The 15,889-nt window shown below is 48.5% G+C and overlaps 1 protein-coding gene across 1 annotated transcript; it reads left to right on the top strand.

The window, feature by feature from the left end:
• Nucleotides 1-2,596: 2,596 nt before the first annotated feature.
• LOC141026249 (uncharacterized) lies at nucleotides 2,597-3,440 on the top strand. The gene is made up of 3 exons (XM_073502254.1): nucleotides 2,597-3,015; nucleotides 3,115-3,196; nucleotides 3,270-3,440. Exons 1-3 carry the CDS (start codon nucleotides 2,597-2,599, stop codon nucleotides 3,438-3,440), a joined length of 672 nt encoding a protein of 223 aa, XP_073358355.1.
• Nucleotides 3,441-15,889: the final 12,449 nt, after the last annotated feature.

The raw sequence follows: 15,889 nt of genomic DNA, 5'->3' as shown, positions 1-15,889 counted from the left end.
TGGCCTAATCATGTGGTGACATGAAGGGCAGCAAGGTGGTACTGTTGTAGCATGCCAGCCTTGTGTCATCCGACTTTTCCGACGTTAACATGGTTGGAGCCGTGTTATCGTCCCTTCCCCTTTCCGTGCTACCACATGTCTCATTGCCAGGATACGGTTTAGTAAGTTGGTAACCTCTTTCCGTGTACACACCAAACAGAGAGGCCGGGATGATGGTACCTTGGCCCAGGATTAAAGCCAGTCATTCGGTCAGGGGGCATGGGTGTTTCCGGTTGGGACCGAGAGGGGGGGGGCACCCCCTTATAGCGCGCGTATAGAAATTTGATCCCATGCTACGCGAGGTTGTAGCCTCCCCGACTCAAGGTTTTTCCTGAATGTTGCCGAGGGTGATCCCTGGCTTCGGATGGTTAAATTGGGTGTGTACTGGTTAGACGTGTTCCTTCCAGAACACCGTAGACGGAACTAGTCCCCGTGACTACTGAAATCCGTTGGCTGTGGTTAAGTACAAACTCTGCAGAGTCAATTCTTTCCAAATCATCGTATCCATGATCAGTAATGTAGACTTTATATCCAAATCTATCCGTGTGAAAAACTTGCCCCCGGTGAACAAGCTCAAGTGGTAAATTCAATTTCATTGTTATTCCTGTGGATGGACTAACATTATATTTGTCTCGTGCTTGTGATAAGTTATATTCCCGAACTATTGTATTGTTGTGTTACCATATAAGCCCTTTATGAGACGTCGCGCAGACGTCCGACTGTGGCGTGTACTCGTTTCTCACTTTAAATATAAGCCCTTTATGCGATGTCGCTCAGACGTCCGACTGTGGCATGTACTGTCTTTATTTTCTGTTATAAGCCTTTTATGTGGTGTCGCCCCGACGCCCGACTGCGGCATTGTTATTCCGCATTTTCCGTTCGAGGAGTCTTTCAGACACTCGTTTGGCACCAGTATTATTATTCCGCATTTTCCGCTCGAGGAGTCTTTCAGACACTCGTTTGGCACCAGTATTATTATTCCGCATTTTCCGCTCGAGGAGTCTTTCAGACACTCGTTTGGCACCAGTATTATTATTCCGCATTTTCTGCTCGAGGAGTCTTTCAGACACTCGTTTGGCACCAGTATTATTATTCCGCATTTTCCGCTCGAGGAGTCTTTCAGACACTCGTTTGGCACCAGTATTATTATTCCGCATTTTCCGCTCGAGGAGTCTTTCAGACACTCGTTTGGCACCCGCATTACTATTCTGCAGTTTCCGCTCGAGGCGTCATTCAGAACCTCGCTTGGCACCCAGTATTTATTATCTCTATGTCTGATCGCTCTGGTTAACTTGTTCATGTGTTTCATGTTTGCATTTGTTATACCTTATGTCCGAACTGTCTTGCGAGTACTTTCATAGTACTCACCTGGCTTGTTGATTTGGCCAGATGTTGACGAAGGCGATCTCTTGGATGGAGAGTTTGATAGCACGTCCGACGCCTAGAGGAGTCCCAGTCAGTCCTGCGCGATCCCGGATATTGGTCACTTGTATCGTTTACGCTTCCGTCCCCCGCAATAAGTCTTCTCGAGCCTCACTCCGACGCTCGATGAGTTGTAGTTTTCTGGAATCATGTCACTCGCTTTGCAGTGATATTTCCACCACCGTTATTATCGTGAGTTAGAAGTTTGCCACCCTATCCGCCGTATTGTTTTATCGGCGTGCATGTAATAAATTGTTGGGCAGTCTCTGCTCAACTTTGTATTATATTTAGTACTCCTGGTATTTTTCTTCTGTGACCAATGTATTGTCTATCAGTGAGAAGGAATTCTTCCTCGCTGGTCCGTAACAGGGATTGGTTTCTCAATAATTATTTTATTGAAAAACCGGTCATGACAGACCGCGGCGCGCCCGTTCTGCCGGCTCACCTCGGCCGAGCTACTCGAGCGTCGTCGCCGAGGGTTGTGCTTCAACTGCGACGAGACCTACATGCCCGGCCACGTCTGCCCCCGACTCTTCTACCTGGAGGTTGCAGACTACATTGAGGAGGACGACGTCGCCGCCGGGCTCGGCGACCTGGCCGCCCCAGCTGTCGCGGAGGTGTTTGACGCTGGTTGATCACCTCGAGGAGTTCAGCAAGCGCTTCCCAGCCTTACAGCTCGAGGACGAGATGTTTGTGTAGGCGGGGAGAAGTGTTATGACCGGCATATTAGGGGCTTAGCCCAATTATCTTATCGTTATTAGGGTCGTTTGCTTAGGAGTCAAGTAAACCTCTCTATATAAGAAGAGGAGATGTATCAATCTAATCAAGCAAGAAGCAATAAGACTATTCTATTGCCCGGCTCCTAGAGGAGCCGGAAACCCTAAACCCTAGCCGCCTCCTGCCTTCGCCGCCGCCGCACCTAGCGCAAGGGCGGCGCCACGCCGCCGGCCGCCGCGCTCCAGCCCTCGCCCTCCTCCCTCGTTCCCCTACAACCTACGCCTGAGACCAGGAAGAACCCTAGCTCCTATCAAAAGCCTTGGCCGATACAACAGCTGTAGCCAAAGCTGTGGCCAAAGTGGCAAAGAGCACACTGGCACGCAGGGATCCGGGTGGATGGCCCATTCGTCTCTTGAGCATGACGTTCTACTTGATAGACAATGTCCCCATATCAGTCGGGCATGCTGTTGGCAGTGCCATGGCAACATGCAAGGTCGAGAAGGCCGAATTCACTGTTCTGACAGAGAAGGGACGCCTAGAGTGCACCATTGACGATTCGGTGAAATACGGGGCACGGTTCGTGTCATTTTTTAATGAGTGTACGGATACATTTGCTGGTCTCACGCGCCTCTACCTGGCGAATTTGAGATTCGCTGAATCAGAATTTGTCTCCAACATCCTCGTCACTTGCAAGCGATTAAAATATTTAGGTTTTCTCAATTGCAACACAGAGAGTTGGATAGCGTTCCAAATTGAACACGCAGAACTCAGTGAGCTCAGTATTTTCAATTGCCGTTTTGACGTGGTCAAACTCGACTGGGTTCCGAAGCTCACTTGGTTGGTGTTTGAGTGTTGGATGTCTTTCAAAGAACCACCACTGTCATTTGGCTATGTCCCATTGCTCGATGTTCTGAGTGTTTCAAATGTTGCTCTTAGTTGGCATGAAATGGTCGAGTTAAGTACATTACTTCATGAGACCTTTGTTCGAGACCTGAGCTTGGGGTTTAAATGCGAAAAGGTAACTCAGGATGATTGCTTTGTTCTATCTTCACTTGTTCTCTACCCATCCTATCATGTGCTTATTGTTGCAGATTTGGGTTCAACCAGAGTGTCCGACCAGAAGGCTGGCATCTGTGTTTCATCAACTAAGGATTGTCAATCTTGTTGACATTCCTAAAGGGTATGATCTCACCTGGACAATGTTTATTCTGGAAGCGGCGCCGTCCCTGGAGGAGTTCTACATGACGGGGTGTTCTTACTGAAACTGTGTTCTATTATTTTATTTTTTCTGATGAGGGGTGACTCTACTACTCGACTGTATGTTCTTCTTACCAACAGCCTGTTCTATTATTCTCTTCTGTTTGAGGGGTTTCTCTATTATATCTCCATTGCATGGTTGCACGCCTGTGCTTTCACTTGGAGCACAAATGTCTGCCCGTGTATGCAAAATTAACCTGTTCCATCTACCTTTGTCCTACGGGTGGTAATGTAGGTAATGGATCATCCTTGTGACATGCAAATGGATCAGGACTAGTGCAGAACCGAGCTTTAGCGCCGGTTCGTAAGGGCCTTTAGTGCCGGTTCTACAACCGGCACTAAAGTGTGGAGACTAAAGGCCCCCCCTTTACTACCGGTTCGGCACGAACCGGCACTAAAGTGCCACCACGTGGCACGAGCCAGGACCGGGTGCTGGTAGACCATTAGTACCAGTTGGTAACACCAACCGGTACTAAATGTTTTGGGGGGGTTGGTTTTTTTTTCCCATTAATTTTGTGTTTTCCATTTAATTCTTTTTTGTTTGCTGGTATTTTACGATACTACATATTGTACACGTTATGCATATATGTAAATATATTTTCTCGTAGAACCGCATATATATATATATATATATATATATATATATATATATATATATATATATATATATATATATCATCGAATGTCTCACAACCACCACCATTAATTATTCACACATACACATGTATATATATATACAATTTCTCCTACATGTTGCCTTGGTGCCTTCGGAGCATGATGACAAGTGGTTCATGGGGGCGGTAGCGGGTAATAGTATTCTCCTTTGGGATCTATGACCTGGTCGAGCAAAAATCCCGCTATTTCCTCTTGAAGTGCTAGTATGCGCTCCGTTGGTAGAAGCTGCTCCCGCACCTCTCTGAACTGTTAAGAAGGAGATCAATATGCATGTGTATTAGTTGTGTGACTAGATATCGATAATGGTGTAAAAATTTGTGAATAGTGTTCTGACAAACATATCCAGTCCTGTCTTTGAGATCTGCTCCTTTCGGACGCCATCATGTGAATGTTCTCGCAAACGTAGTATGCACACAGATCAGTCCCCGACGCCTGCTTCAGGGCCTTTACGAGAATGGAATTGAATCAGATAATGATTAATCAAGCATGATAATTAATTAATGGTATTGAAACAAGAATTAAAGAGATAGTAGCTAGCTAGCTAGCTAGTACTACTTAATTACTTACCTTGGGTCGATACCAAAACAGCTTTTTTGCCCATTTGCCTGGAGTCACCTTGATGAACTTTGCCCAATCCCTGCCCGCCGGCAAAGAAAATTAATAAAGGGGTTATTAAATAGTTCATATCAGGAAATGACGAACTAAATAGGCCGAGATATAGTTAATAATGATTGAAATTACCTGTTGACTATCCCAAACAAGATGGTGTAGTCACTATGGCTTTTGGAAAGTACTTTGCCACTTTCAACTATTCCTTCTTGCCATGGCATAAGTGCAAATCCTCTCTCCTAACCCTTCCCTCACCTCTAGATCATGATTTGCATCAAATCCAGCAAGTTGAACCTCCCCATGTATTTATTTCCATTCAAATTTCATTCAAATATTTTCTGCCTTCTATTCTACCTCTTGGAGATTTACAAAGGAACCCCTTTTTCTGTTTTGATTTTTGGCCCCAAACTTCTTTCCCCTCCTAGTCCTTTGAACCCTCAACCTAGAACCATGAAGATCCACTGGTCTCCAGTTCAAAATTTTCAAACTACATCAGCTGCAAGTTTGGACCAGATTTGCCAAATTTGGTGAAATTCATTCAAAACCTTCTCCAAAAATTCCAAGTAAATTCAGGCAGCCCCTGGGTGCTTTCAGTGATCATCTCACCAAGTTACAGCTCCAGAAAAATTTATCTCTTTACCAAAACCTACTGTCGAACACCTGCAATGCTTGGTCACTGCCAAGATTCAGTAAGTTCAGAGTTCAGTCAAGTGGCTGCTGTCGTTTTCTTCAGAAACGGGCGTCGATCTCGCCAGTACCCTCGCGTCGCCTTGCTCCTCGTCCTCGCCCTCTCGTTCCTGCACCGCACGAGTGCCTGGCATCTTGCGGGCGTCGGCGACGAGCAGCAGAAGGTGCGCCGCCCCGTGACCGACGCCAGCGGCGGCTTTGCGGACGCCAGCGGGAGACACGGCGCCGCCGACTCCACCCAGCGCCGCCCAAACCACCGGAGCCCGCCGCGTGGCCGTCCACTCCCCCGAATGCGCTGCCGCTCTCGTCGTGAACCCCAGGGCGCGGAGCGCGCTCTCTGCCGCCGTTGAGCCCGTGCGGTCACCTCACCGTGGACAGACGCCATTACGCCAAGACCAACCCCGTTCAGCTGCAAATCGAGTCCAGTAACATCCACTGATGCTGCTCGACCGCTCAAACCCCCTGCCAACCCACTGCTCCGCCGTAATCGCTCGCCGAAGATTCTCCGTTCACGGCCACCCCGTCGATCTGCCTATAAATAGGGGCCCCGAGCTTCAACTCGAGCACCCACCAGCCCTACACTTCCCCTAGAGCACGCCCAGCCACTGGAAGAGCCGCGAGGGGGTCTCCTTCCTCGACTCCGGCCGCCGCGATCCGCCACGGGATCCAGCCCGATTCGCCCCCGTGTGTGCTCCTCCGCCTCCATTCTCTTGCCAGTAGCTTCACCATGCATCTCTCGTTCTGACCCGCACTTCAATTTGAAGCTTGCAGCCCTCCACCGGAGTTCCCCATCCTCACCCGAACCGCCGTCCGCCGGAGATAGTGTCGCCGTCGACGTGGTGCTCCCCGTTGGACGAGTCCACCACCCACCGACGCGGAAGAAGACACTGAAGCTCTTGGTACCCTCCGTTTCTCCTAACTCGCCGTGGTTCGACGCCGGCGCCCACCGCCGTCTTCGGGCGCCGGCGAGCCTTTTCAAACCTGACATGCGGACCCCGCGTGTCAGCCTCTGTTTTATTTTCCCCGAACCGTTTTCTGTTGGCGCCTTCAGGCAAAATACGCTTTCTCTCTTGCGCTTGCGCATTTCCAAACGAACCGTTTTCTGTTTTCTCAGTTAAAACCCTGGAACTTTTCTGTTTCATTACAGATAAGTCCCTGGACAGAAACCTTTATAACTTTTTAATAAAAAGGTATTTTTGAGTGATCCTTTTTCTGACATTTTTAAAATTTTGTCTAGTTTTTTATGGGATTTATTTGAAAAATATTTGGCAAAGTTTCTGTGCATGTGTTGGCTTTCACGTTAGTACCCGTTTCGTGATTGCCGTAGGTTCCGGGAGAGGTGACGGAGCCGCGAACTTCGCCGAGCTAGACTCCGACTTCTCCGAACCAGGCAAGCATGTTTGAACATTTGATATGGCAGATGTTTTGCATGTTCATGTGAAAGTTTGTGCGTGGCATGTGAGTGTCGATAAATACCTCGTTGCTTGTAAGGCAACGACCCGGTTGTTCCGAAGTTGCGATGACCTCTGATGAGAGGTGGCCTAATCATGTAGTGACATGAAGGGCAGCAAGGTGGTACTGTTGTAGCATGCCAGCCTTGCGTCATCCGACTCTCTTCGACGTTAACGTGGTTGGAGCCACGTTATCGATCTTTTCCCGCATGTTCCAAAGTTGCGATGACCTCTGATGAGAGGTGGCCTAATCATGTGGTGACATGAAGGGCAGCAAGGTGGTACTGTTGTAGCATGCCAGCCTTGTGTCATCCGACTTTTCCGACGTTAACATGGTTGGAGCCGTGTTATCGTCCCTTCCCCTTTCCGTGCTACCACATGTCTCATTGCCAGGATACGGTTTAGTAAGTTGGTAACCTCTTTCCGTGTACACACCAAACAGAGAGGCCGGGATGATGGTACCTTGGCCCAGGATTAAAGCCAGTCATTCGGTCAGGGGGCATGGGTGTTTCCGGTTGGGACCGAGAGGGGGGGGGCACCCCCTTATAGCGCGCGTATAGAAATTTGATCCCATGCTACGCGAGGTTGTAGCCTCCCCGACTCAAGGTTTTTCCTGAATGTTGCCGAGGGTGATCCCTGGCTTCGGATGGTTAAATTGGGTGTGTACTGGTTAGACGTGTTCCTTCCAGAACACCGTAGACGGAACTAGTCCCCGTGACTACTGAAATCCGTTGGCTGTGGTTAAGTACAAACTCTGCAGAGTCAATTCTTTCCAAATCATCGTATCCATGATCAGTAATGTAGACTTTATATCCAAATCTATCCGTGTGAAAAACTTGCCCCCGGTGAACAAGCTCAAGTGGTAAATTCAATTTCATTGTTATTCCTGTGGATGGACTAACATTATATTTGTCTCGTGCTTGTGATAAGTTATATTCCCGAACTATTGTATTGTTGTGTTACCATATAAGCCCTTTATGAGACGTCGCGCAGACGTCCGACTGTGGCGTGTACTCGTTTCTCACTTTAAATATAAGCCCTTTATGCGATGTCGCTCAGACGTCCGACTGTGGCATGTACTGTCTTTATTTTCTGTTATAAGCCCTTTATGTGGTGTCGCCCCGACGCCCGACTGCGGCATTGTTATTCCGCATTTTCCGCTCGAGGAGTCTTTCAGACACTCGTTTGGCACCAGTATTATTATTCCGCATTTTCTGCTCAAGGAGTCTTTCAGACACTCGTTTGGCACCAGTATTATTATTCCGCATTTTCCGCTCGAGGAGTCTTTCAGACACTCGTTTGGCACCAGTATTATTATTCCGCATTTTCCGCTCGAGGAGTCTTTCAGACACTCGTTTGGCACCAGTATTATTATTCCGCATTTTCCGCTCGAGGAGTCTTTCAGACACTCGTTTGGCACCAGTATTATTATTCCGCATTTTCCGCTCGAGGAGTCTTTCAGACACTCGTTTGGCACCCGCATTACTATTCTGCAGTTTCCGCTCGAGGCGTCATTCAGACCCTCGCTTGGCACCCAATATTTATTATCTCTATGTCTGATCGCTCTGGTTAACTTGTTCATGTGTTTCATGTTTGCATTTGTTATACCTTATGTCCGAACTGTCTTGCGAGTACTTTCATAGTACTCACCTGGCTTGTTGATTTGGCCAGATGTTGACGAAGGCGATCTCTTGGATGGAGAGTTTGATAGCACGTCCGACGCCTAGAGGAGTCCCAGTCAGTCCTGCGCGATCCCGGATATTGGTCACTTGTATCGTTTATGCTTCCGCCCCCCGCAATAAGTCTTCTCGAGCCTCACTCCGACGCTCGATGAGTTGTAGTTTTCTGGAATCATGTCACTCGCTTTGCAGTGATATTTCCACCACCGTTATTATCGTGAGTTAGAAGTTTGCCACCCTATCCGCCGTATTGTTTTATCGGCGTGCATGTAATAAATTGTTGGGCAGTCTCTGCTCAACTTTGTATTATATTTAGTACTCCTAGTATTTTTCTTCTGTGACCAATGTATTGTCTATCAGTGAGAAGGAATTCTTCCTCGCTGGTCCGTAACAGGGATTGGTTTCTCAATAATTATTTTATTGAAAAACCGGTCGTGACAAGCTTGGTATCAGAGCCAGGCTGACTGTAGGAAGCCACTAGGTGCGATCGCTAATCGGTTATTAGCGTCTTTTGTGCTTTTTCAGCATTTTGCAATTGTAGCTATTTTCTGTTGGTCATCATAAATTTATGACATGACTACTCAGAATTTTTGCCTACTTTTGTAGATGGCTGGCAGCAGCTGTGAGAATCGAGTGTTCACCAACGTGCCTGAGGGGTTTGTCAAGCTCCTCGTCTCCATCACCAAGCTCGCGATCGGGCCAGCAGCTCGCCCGGAGTTCACACTCTATCAGCACAAGCTCAGTGACGACGTGTCTATGCACCAAGCCGTGGTGCAGTTCAGGGGAGGACGATCGGCTGCTCGCCACTTCCGTTTTACGGGAAGGGCCATGCCTACGGAGAGGCATGCCATGCAGATGGCTGCCCGCGAGGTGATAGCTCGCCTTCGGGACATTCTTCCTACGATGAAGACTCGTCGCTACCGCTACCTCCCATGCCATGTGCCTTACACCAGCCACTATGCGTTTGCCTGCCATCGGGGAGAAAGAGACGAAGCCATCGAGATGGTTGTGGAGTATCTCAAGGCTCTGGAGGAGTCTTTCGACAACCTCGTAGATGATCTTGTGGCTGCCCGCATGGACTTAGTCCGGGGCGGTCCTGCCAGCAGGAAGGAGCTTCTCCACACGGCGCCGCCTCTGACATTTGTCTCGTCTTCAGCCTCGTATGCACCGGCCGTTTTGGCCACTGCTCGCCGTCTGCCTACCACTGAGGAGTTCGACCGAGTCATCGCTCCTACTCCAGTCAGAGCCGCACCGCCTGCCGCACGCGCTCTACCACCAGTCGCCCCCGCACCATCACCGCAGCGCAGCGTCGCACGCCAGGAGCCAGCTAGAGAGGAGGAGGTTGATTCTCCTGGACCGCTGAGCCTTGCCATCGGCAAGGGGAAGGAGATCTTCACCATCTCCGACTGAGAGCACCGAGTAGCCGCGTGTTATGTCTGCTTGTATGATGTGCTGTTTTATCTGTACGCTAGTTAGTATTGGTGTGTTTGCTGCCTTCCGGAGTAGTACGCTAGTTTTAATAACATGTCAGGATTGTGTACGCGCATCCTGAGTGTTGTATCGTGTGTTTGCTTTTCGCATGAAAGTTTTATGTTAAGCACTTCTCCTCCATGAAAAATCATTTGTGTTGCCTTTGCAAGGGTTTCCTCGTGCAACACAGTTTTTCTCATGGGTTTTGCAAATAATGCCCCAGACATCGTGCTCGGTACGTTCCCTGTCAACACAGTACCTGCCACGGTTTTGTTTGATTCTGGAGCTTCCCATTCGTTCGTTTCGAAGAGTTTTGTTTCGCAACATGGTTTTCCGATACTCCCCTTGGAAAAGTCTATGATCATCAAGTCCCCGGGAAATAAGCAAATCGCCCAAGGTTACTGCCAAGAAGTGGTCATTGAGTTCGAAGGACTACAATTCCACGCAAATCTCATCGTGTTGGAAAGTAAAGGACTGGATGTCATTTTAGGGATGGACTAGTTGACCACCAACAAAGGATTCATTGACTGCTTCAATCGGACAGTGATTCTCACTCACCACCACGGCAAGACAATAGGAGTCTCCGCTCAAGAAAGGCCACGGTCACAGAAACCAAAACTGAACAAAATGGACATTTCAGAACTGAGAAAAGTTCCAGTGGTATGCGAGTTCCCTGATGTGTTCCCGGAAGAACTACCAGGTATGCCACCAGACCGAGAGATCGAATTCAGCATTGAATTAGCACCTGGCACCGCTCCCATTTATAAGAAGCCGTATAGAATGGCACCCTGAGAATTGGTGGAGTTAAAGAAGCAGATAAAAGAATTATTGGACAAAGGATTTATTCGAGCCAGCTCCTCACCTTGGGGTTCGCCTGTGCTGTTCGCCAAAAAGAAGGATGGGACTTTAAGGCTGTGCATAGACTATCGAGCCCTCAATATGGTCACCATCAAAAACAAATATCCGATGCCACGAATAAATGATTTGTTTGACCAGCTCGCACAGGCCAAGGTATTCTCAAAAATTGATTTGAGATCGGGATATCACCAATTGAAGGTACAGACGGAAGATATTCCCAAGACAGCTTTCACTTCCAGATATGGGTTATACGAGTTTACGGTGATGCCTTTTGGACTAACGAACGCCCCCGCATATTTCGTCCACCTCATGAACAAAGTATTCATGAAATTCATGGACAAATTTGTGGTGGTATTCATTGACGACATTCTGGTTTACTCAAGGACACCAGAAGAACATGCTGAGCACCTCAGAATTGTTTTGGGAGAATTGAGGAAACATCAGTTGTACGCCAAATTTAGCAAATGCGAATTTTGGCTAAGACAAGTTGGTTTCTTGGGCCATATTTTGAACCAAGAAGGCATGGCCGTAGACCCAGAAAAAGTCAAGGCCATACTAGACTGGAAGCCACCCGCGAATGTTACAGATGTGCGGAGTTTCCTAGGAATGGCCGGGTATTACAGGAGGTTTATTGAAGGATTCTCCACTGTGGCAAAACCTATAACATAGTTACTCAAGAAGGACAAGAAATTTGTATGGACAGAAGCATGCGAGCAGAGCTTCCAAGAACTCAAGAAAAAGCTGACAACCGCACCAGTCTTAACTGTGCCAGACATACACAAGAGTTTTGAAGTATATTGTGACGCGTCCCGAAAAGGTCTCGGATGTGTACTAATGCAAGACGGCAAAGTTGTCGCATATGCCTCCAGGCAACTGCGAAAGCATGAGGAAAATTACCCAACACATGACTTGGAGCTAGCAGCGGTCATACATGCACTCAAGGAGTGGAGGCACTTTCTGTTGGGAAATCGTTGTGAAATATATACGGACCATAAGAGCCTCAAATATATCTTCACACAGCCAGAGCTGAATTTACGCCAACGACGCTGGTTGGAACTGGTCAAAGACTATGACGTCGGCATCCACTACCACCCAGGAAAAGCAAATGTAGTGGCCGATGCCCTTAGTCGAAACCCCAGCCCGGACAGTGACGGTCAGCAAAACTTGAGGCCTGAGTTTCAGCGAGAGTTCACTCGGCTCAACATGATGTTAGTCTCTGAGGGCACCATATCGAACCTGGAGATACAACACACCCTAGTGGAACAAATCAAGAAGGCTCAACAGGGACATCCCAGCATCGAAGGCATAAAGAAGAAAATGAACCGTAGTAAGACTTCAGAATTCGTCACGGACAGTGAAGGAACATTATGGTACCGGGACAGACTTTGCGTACCTAACATTGAGGAACTCAAGCAACAGATCTTGACGGAAAGCCACACCGCTCCATATTCGATCCACCCTGGAGGAACCAAAATGTACAAGGACATTCAGGAAAGATTTTGGTGGCACGGTATGAAAAGAGATATAGCCACATTCGTTGCTTGAGGCGATTCATGTAAGCGCATCAAGGCCGAGCACCAAAAGCCAGCAGGGCTACTCCAGCCTAACAGGATACCGGAGTGGAAATGGGATGAAATCGGAATGGACTTCATTGTCGGATTACCCCGATCACAGCGTGGAAATGACGCCATCTGGGTCATCACAGACCGACTAACCAAGGTTGCTCACTTCATTCCCGTGAAGACTACCTACTCCACACAAAGACTGGCAAAACTCTATCTCTCCCATGTAGTTTGCTTGCACGGAGTCCCAAAGACTATAATATCAGACCGAGGCACCCAATTCGTCTCCAAATTTTGGGATCACCTACAACAAGCTCTGGGCACGCAACTAGCTTTCAGTACAGCATACCACCCTCAGACAGATGGACAAACAGAACGTGTAAACCAAATCCTAGAGGATATGCTAAGAGCCTGTGTGCTCACCTATGGATCCAGTTGGGAAGAGAGTTTGCCGTATGCCGAATTTGTGTACAACAACAGTTACCAAACCAGTTTGCAAATGGCACCCTTTGAAGCATTGTACGGACGGAGGTGTCGTACCCCATTGAATTGGTCAAAAACAGGTGACAGCCGTATCTTCGGCCCAGATATGCTTAAGGAGGCCGAGGAAAAAGTTAAACAAATCAGGGACAGACTCAAGACAGCACAGAGCCGACAAAAGAGCTACTATGATCAGAAGCATCGTGAGGTCAGCTTTGAACCTGGTGATTCCGTATACCTCCGAGTATCTCCTATGAGGGGTCTGCAACGGTTCAAAATAAAGGGGAAACTAGCCCCAAGGTTTATTGGACCATTTTGTGTAAAGGCACGAAGAGGCACAGTAGCCTACCAACTAGACCTCCCCAAGGAGCTGTCAGACGTCCATGACGTATTCCACGTCTCGCAGTTGAGGAAATGTGTGAGTAACCCGGAGAAACATGTACCTCATGAGGACATTGATATGCAACCAGATCTCACCTACAGAGAAAGGCCAGTAAAGATTTTAGAAGAGTCTGAACGGAGGACCCATCAGAAAACGACAAAAATTTTCAGGGTCCAGTGGAGCAACCACACTGAGGATGAAGCCACATGGGAAAGGGAAGATTTCCTCCGAGCAGAGTATCCATATCTATTTGAGGATCAGCAGAAATCTCGAGGACGAGATTTTTCCTAAGGGGGTAGGTGTTGTGACACCCAAGTTTCTATTGAATTTTTCAAAAAAGATTTTATTTGACTTGAAGGGAGTGATTTAAAAATTTTCTTCAAGAGAACTCTCACTCTCAAATATTTTTCTTTATGGCAAAAATTTTATTTGAATTCACCCAAGATCTGCCTTTGACCTGGGGAGTTCTTGCTCTTCATTTGGGCTCAAGACAAAATGTTTTTCATTTGAGAGAATAACTTTTGAAAACCTTTTCTTGAATTTGCACTATGGCTTTTGGAAAGTACTTTGCCACTTTCAACTATTCCTTCTTGCCATGGCATAAGTGCAAATCCTCTCTCCTAACCCTTCCCTCACCTCTAGATCATGATTTGCATCAAATCCAGCAAGTTGAACCTCCCCATGTATTTATTTCCATTCAAATTTCATTAAAATATTTTCTGCCTTCTATTCTACCTCTTGGAGATTTACAAAGGAACCCCTTTTTCTGTTTTGATTTTTGGCCCCAAACTTCTTTCCCCTCCTAGTCCTTTGAACCCTCAACCTAGAACCATGAAGATCCACTGGTCTCCAGTTCAAAATTTTCAAACTACATCAGCTGCAAGTTTGGACCAGATTTGCCAAATTTGGTGAAATTCATTCAAAACCTTCTCCAAAAATTCCAAGTAAATTCAGGCAGCCCCTGGGTGCTTTGAGTGATCATCTCACCAAGTTACAGCTCCAGAAAAATTTATCTCTTTACCAAAACCTACTGTCGAACACCTGCAATGCTTGGTCACTGTCAAGATTCAGTAAGTTCAGAGTTCAGTCAAGTGGCTGCTGTCGTTTTCTTCAGAAACGGGCGTCGATCTCGCCAGTACCCTCGCGTCGCCTTGCTCCTCGTCCTCGCCCTCTCGTTCCTGCACCGCACGAGTGCCTGGCATCTTGCGGGCGTCGGCGACGAGCAGCAGAAGGTGCGCCGCCCCGTGACCGACGCCGGCGGCGGCTTTGCGGACGCCAGCGGGAGACACGGCGCCGCCGACTCCACCCAGCGCCGCCCAAACCACCGGATCCCGCCGCGTGGCCGTCCACTCCCCCGAATGCGCTGCCGCTCTCATCGTGAACCCCAGGGCGCGGAGCGCGCTCTCTGCCGCCGTTGAGCCCGTGCGGTCACCTCACCATGGACAGACGCCATTACGCCAAGACCAACCCCGTTCAGCTGCAAATCGAGTCCAGTAACATCCACTGATGCTGCTCGACCGCTCAAACCCCCTGCCAACCCACTGCTCCGCCGTAATCGCTCGCCGGAGATTCTCCGTTCACGGCCACCCCGTCGATCTGCCTATAAATAGGGGCCCCGAGCTTCAACTCGAGCACCCACCAGCCCTACACTTCCCCTCGAGCACGCCCAGCCACTGGAAGAGCCGCGAGGGGGTCTCCTTCCTCGACTCCGGCCGCCGCGACCCGCCACGGGATCCAGCCCGATTCGCCCCCGTGTGTGCTCCTCCGCCTCCATTCTCTTGCCAGTAGCTTCACCATGCATCTCTCGTTCTGACCCGCACTTCAATTTGAAGCTTGCAGCCCTCCACCGGAGTTCCCCATCCTCACCCGAACCGCCGTCCGCCGGAGATAGTGTCGCCGTCGACGTGGTGCTCCCCGTTGGACGAGTCCACCACCCACCGACGCGGAAGAAGACACTAAAGCTCTTGGTACCCTCCGTTTCTCCTAACTCGCCGTGGTTCGACGCCGGCGCCCACCGCCGTCTTCGGGCGCCGGCGAGCCTTTTCAAACCTGACATGCGGACCCCGCGTGTCAGCCTCTGTTTTATTTTCCCCGAACCGTTTTCTGTTGGCGCCTTCGGGCAAAATACGCTTTCTCTCTTGCGCTTGCGCATTTCCAAACGAACCGTTTTCTGTTTTCTCAGTTAAAACCCTGGAACTTTTCTGTTTCATTACAGATAAGTCCCTGGACAGAAACCTTTATAACTTTTTAATAAAAAGGTATTTTTGAGTGATCCTTTTTCTGACATTCTTAAAATTTTGTCTAGTTTTTTATGGGATTTGTTTGAAAAATATTTGGCAAAGTTTCTGTGCATGTGTTGGTTTTCACGTTAGTACCCGTTTCATGATTGCCGTAGGTTCCGGGAGAGGTGACGGAGCCGCGAACTTCGCCGAGCTAGACTCCGACTTCTCCGAACCAGGCAAGCATGTTTGAACATTTGATATGGCAGATGTTTTGCATGTTCATGTGAAAGTTTGTGCGTGGCATGTGAGTGTCGATAAAAACCTCGTTGCTTGTAAGGCAACGACCCGGTTGTTCCGAAGTTGCGATGACCTCTGATGA

The sequence above is a fragment of the Aegilops tauschii genome, chromosome 6 (genome assembly GCF_002575655.3).
Source record: "Aegilops tauschii subsp. strangulata cultivar AL8/78 chromosome 6, Aet v6.0, whole genome shotgun sequence".
NCBI classification, from domain to species: Eukaryota; Viridiplantae; Streptophyta; class Magnoliopsida; order Poales; family Poaceae; genus Aegilops; species Aegilops tauschii.
This window is presented reverse-complemented; position numbering and strand designations above follow the sequence as displayed.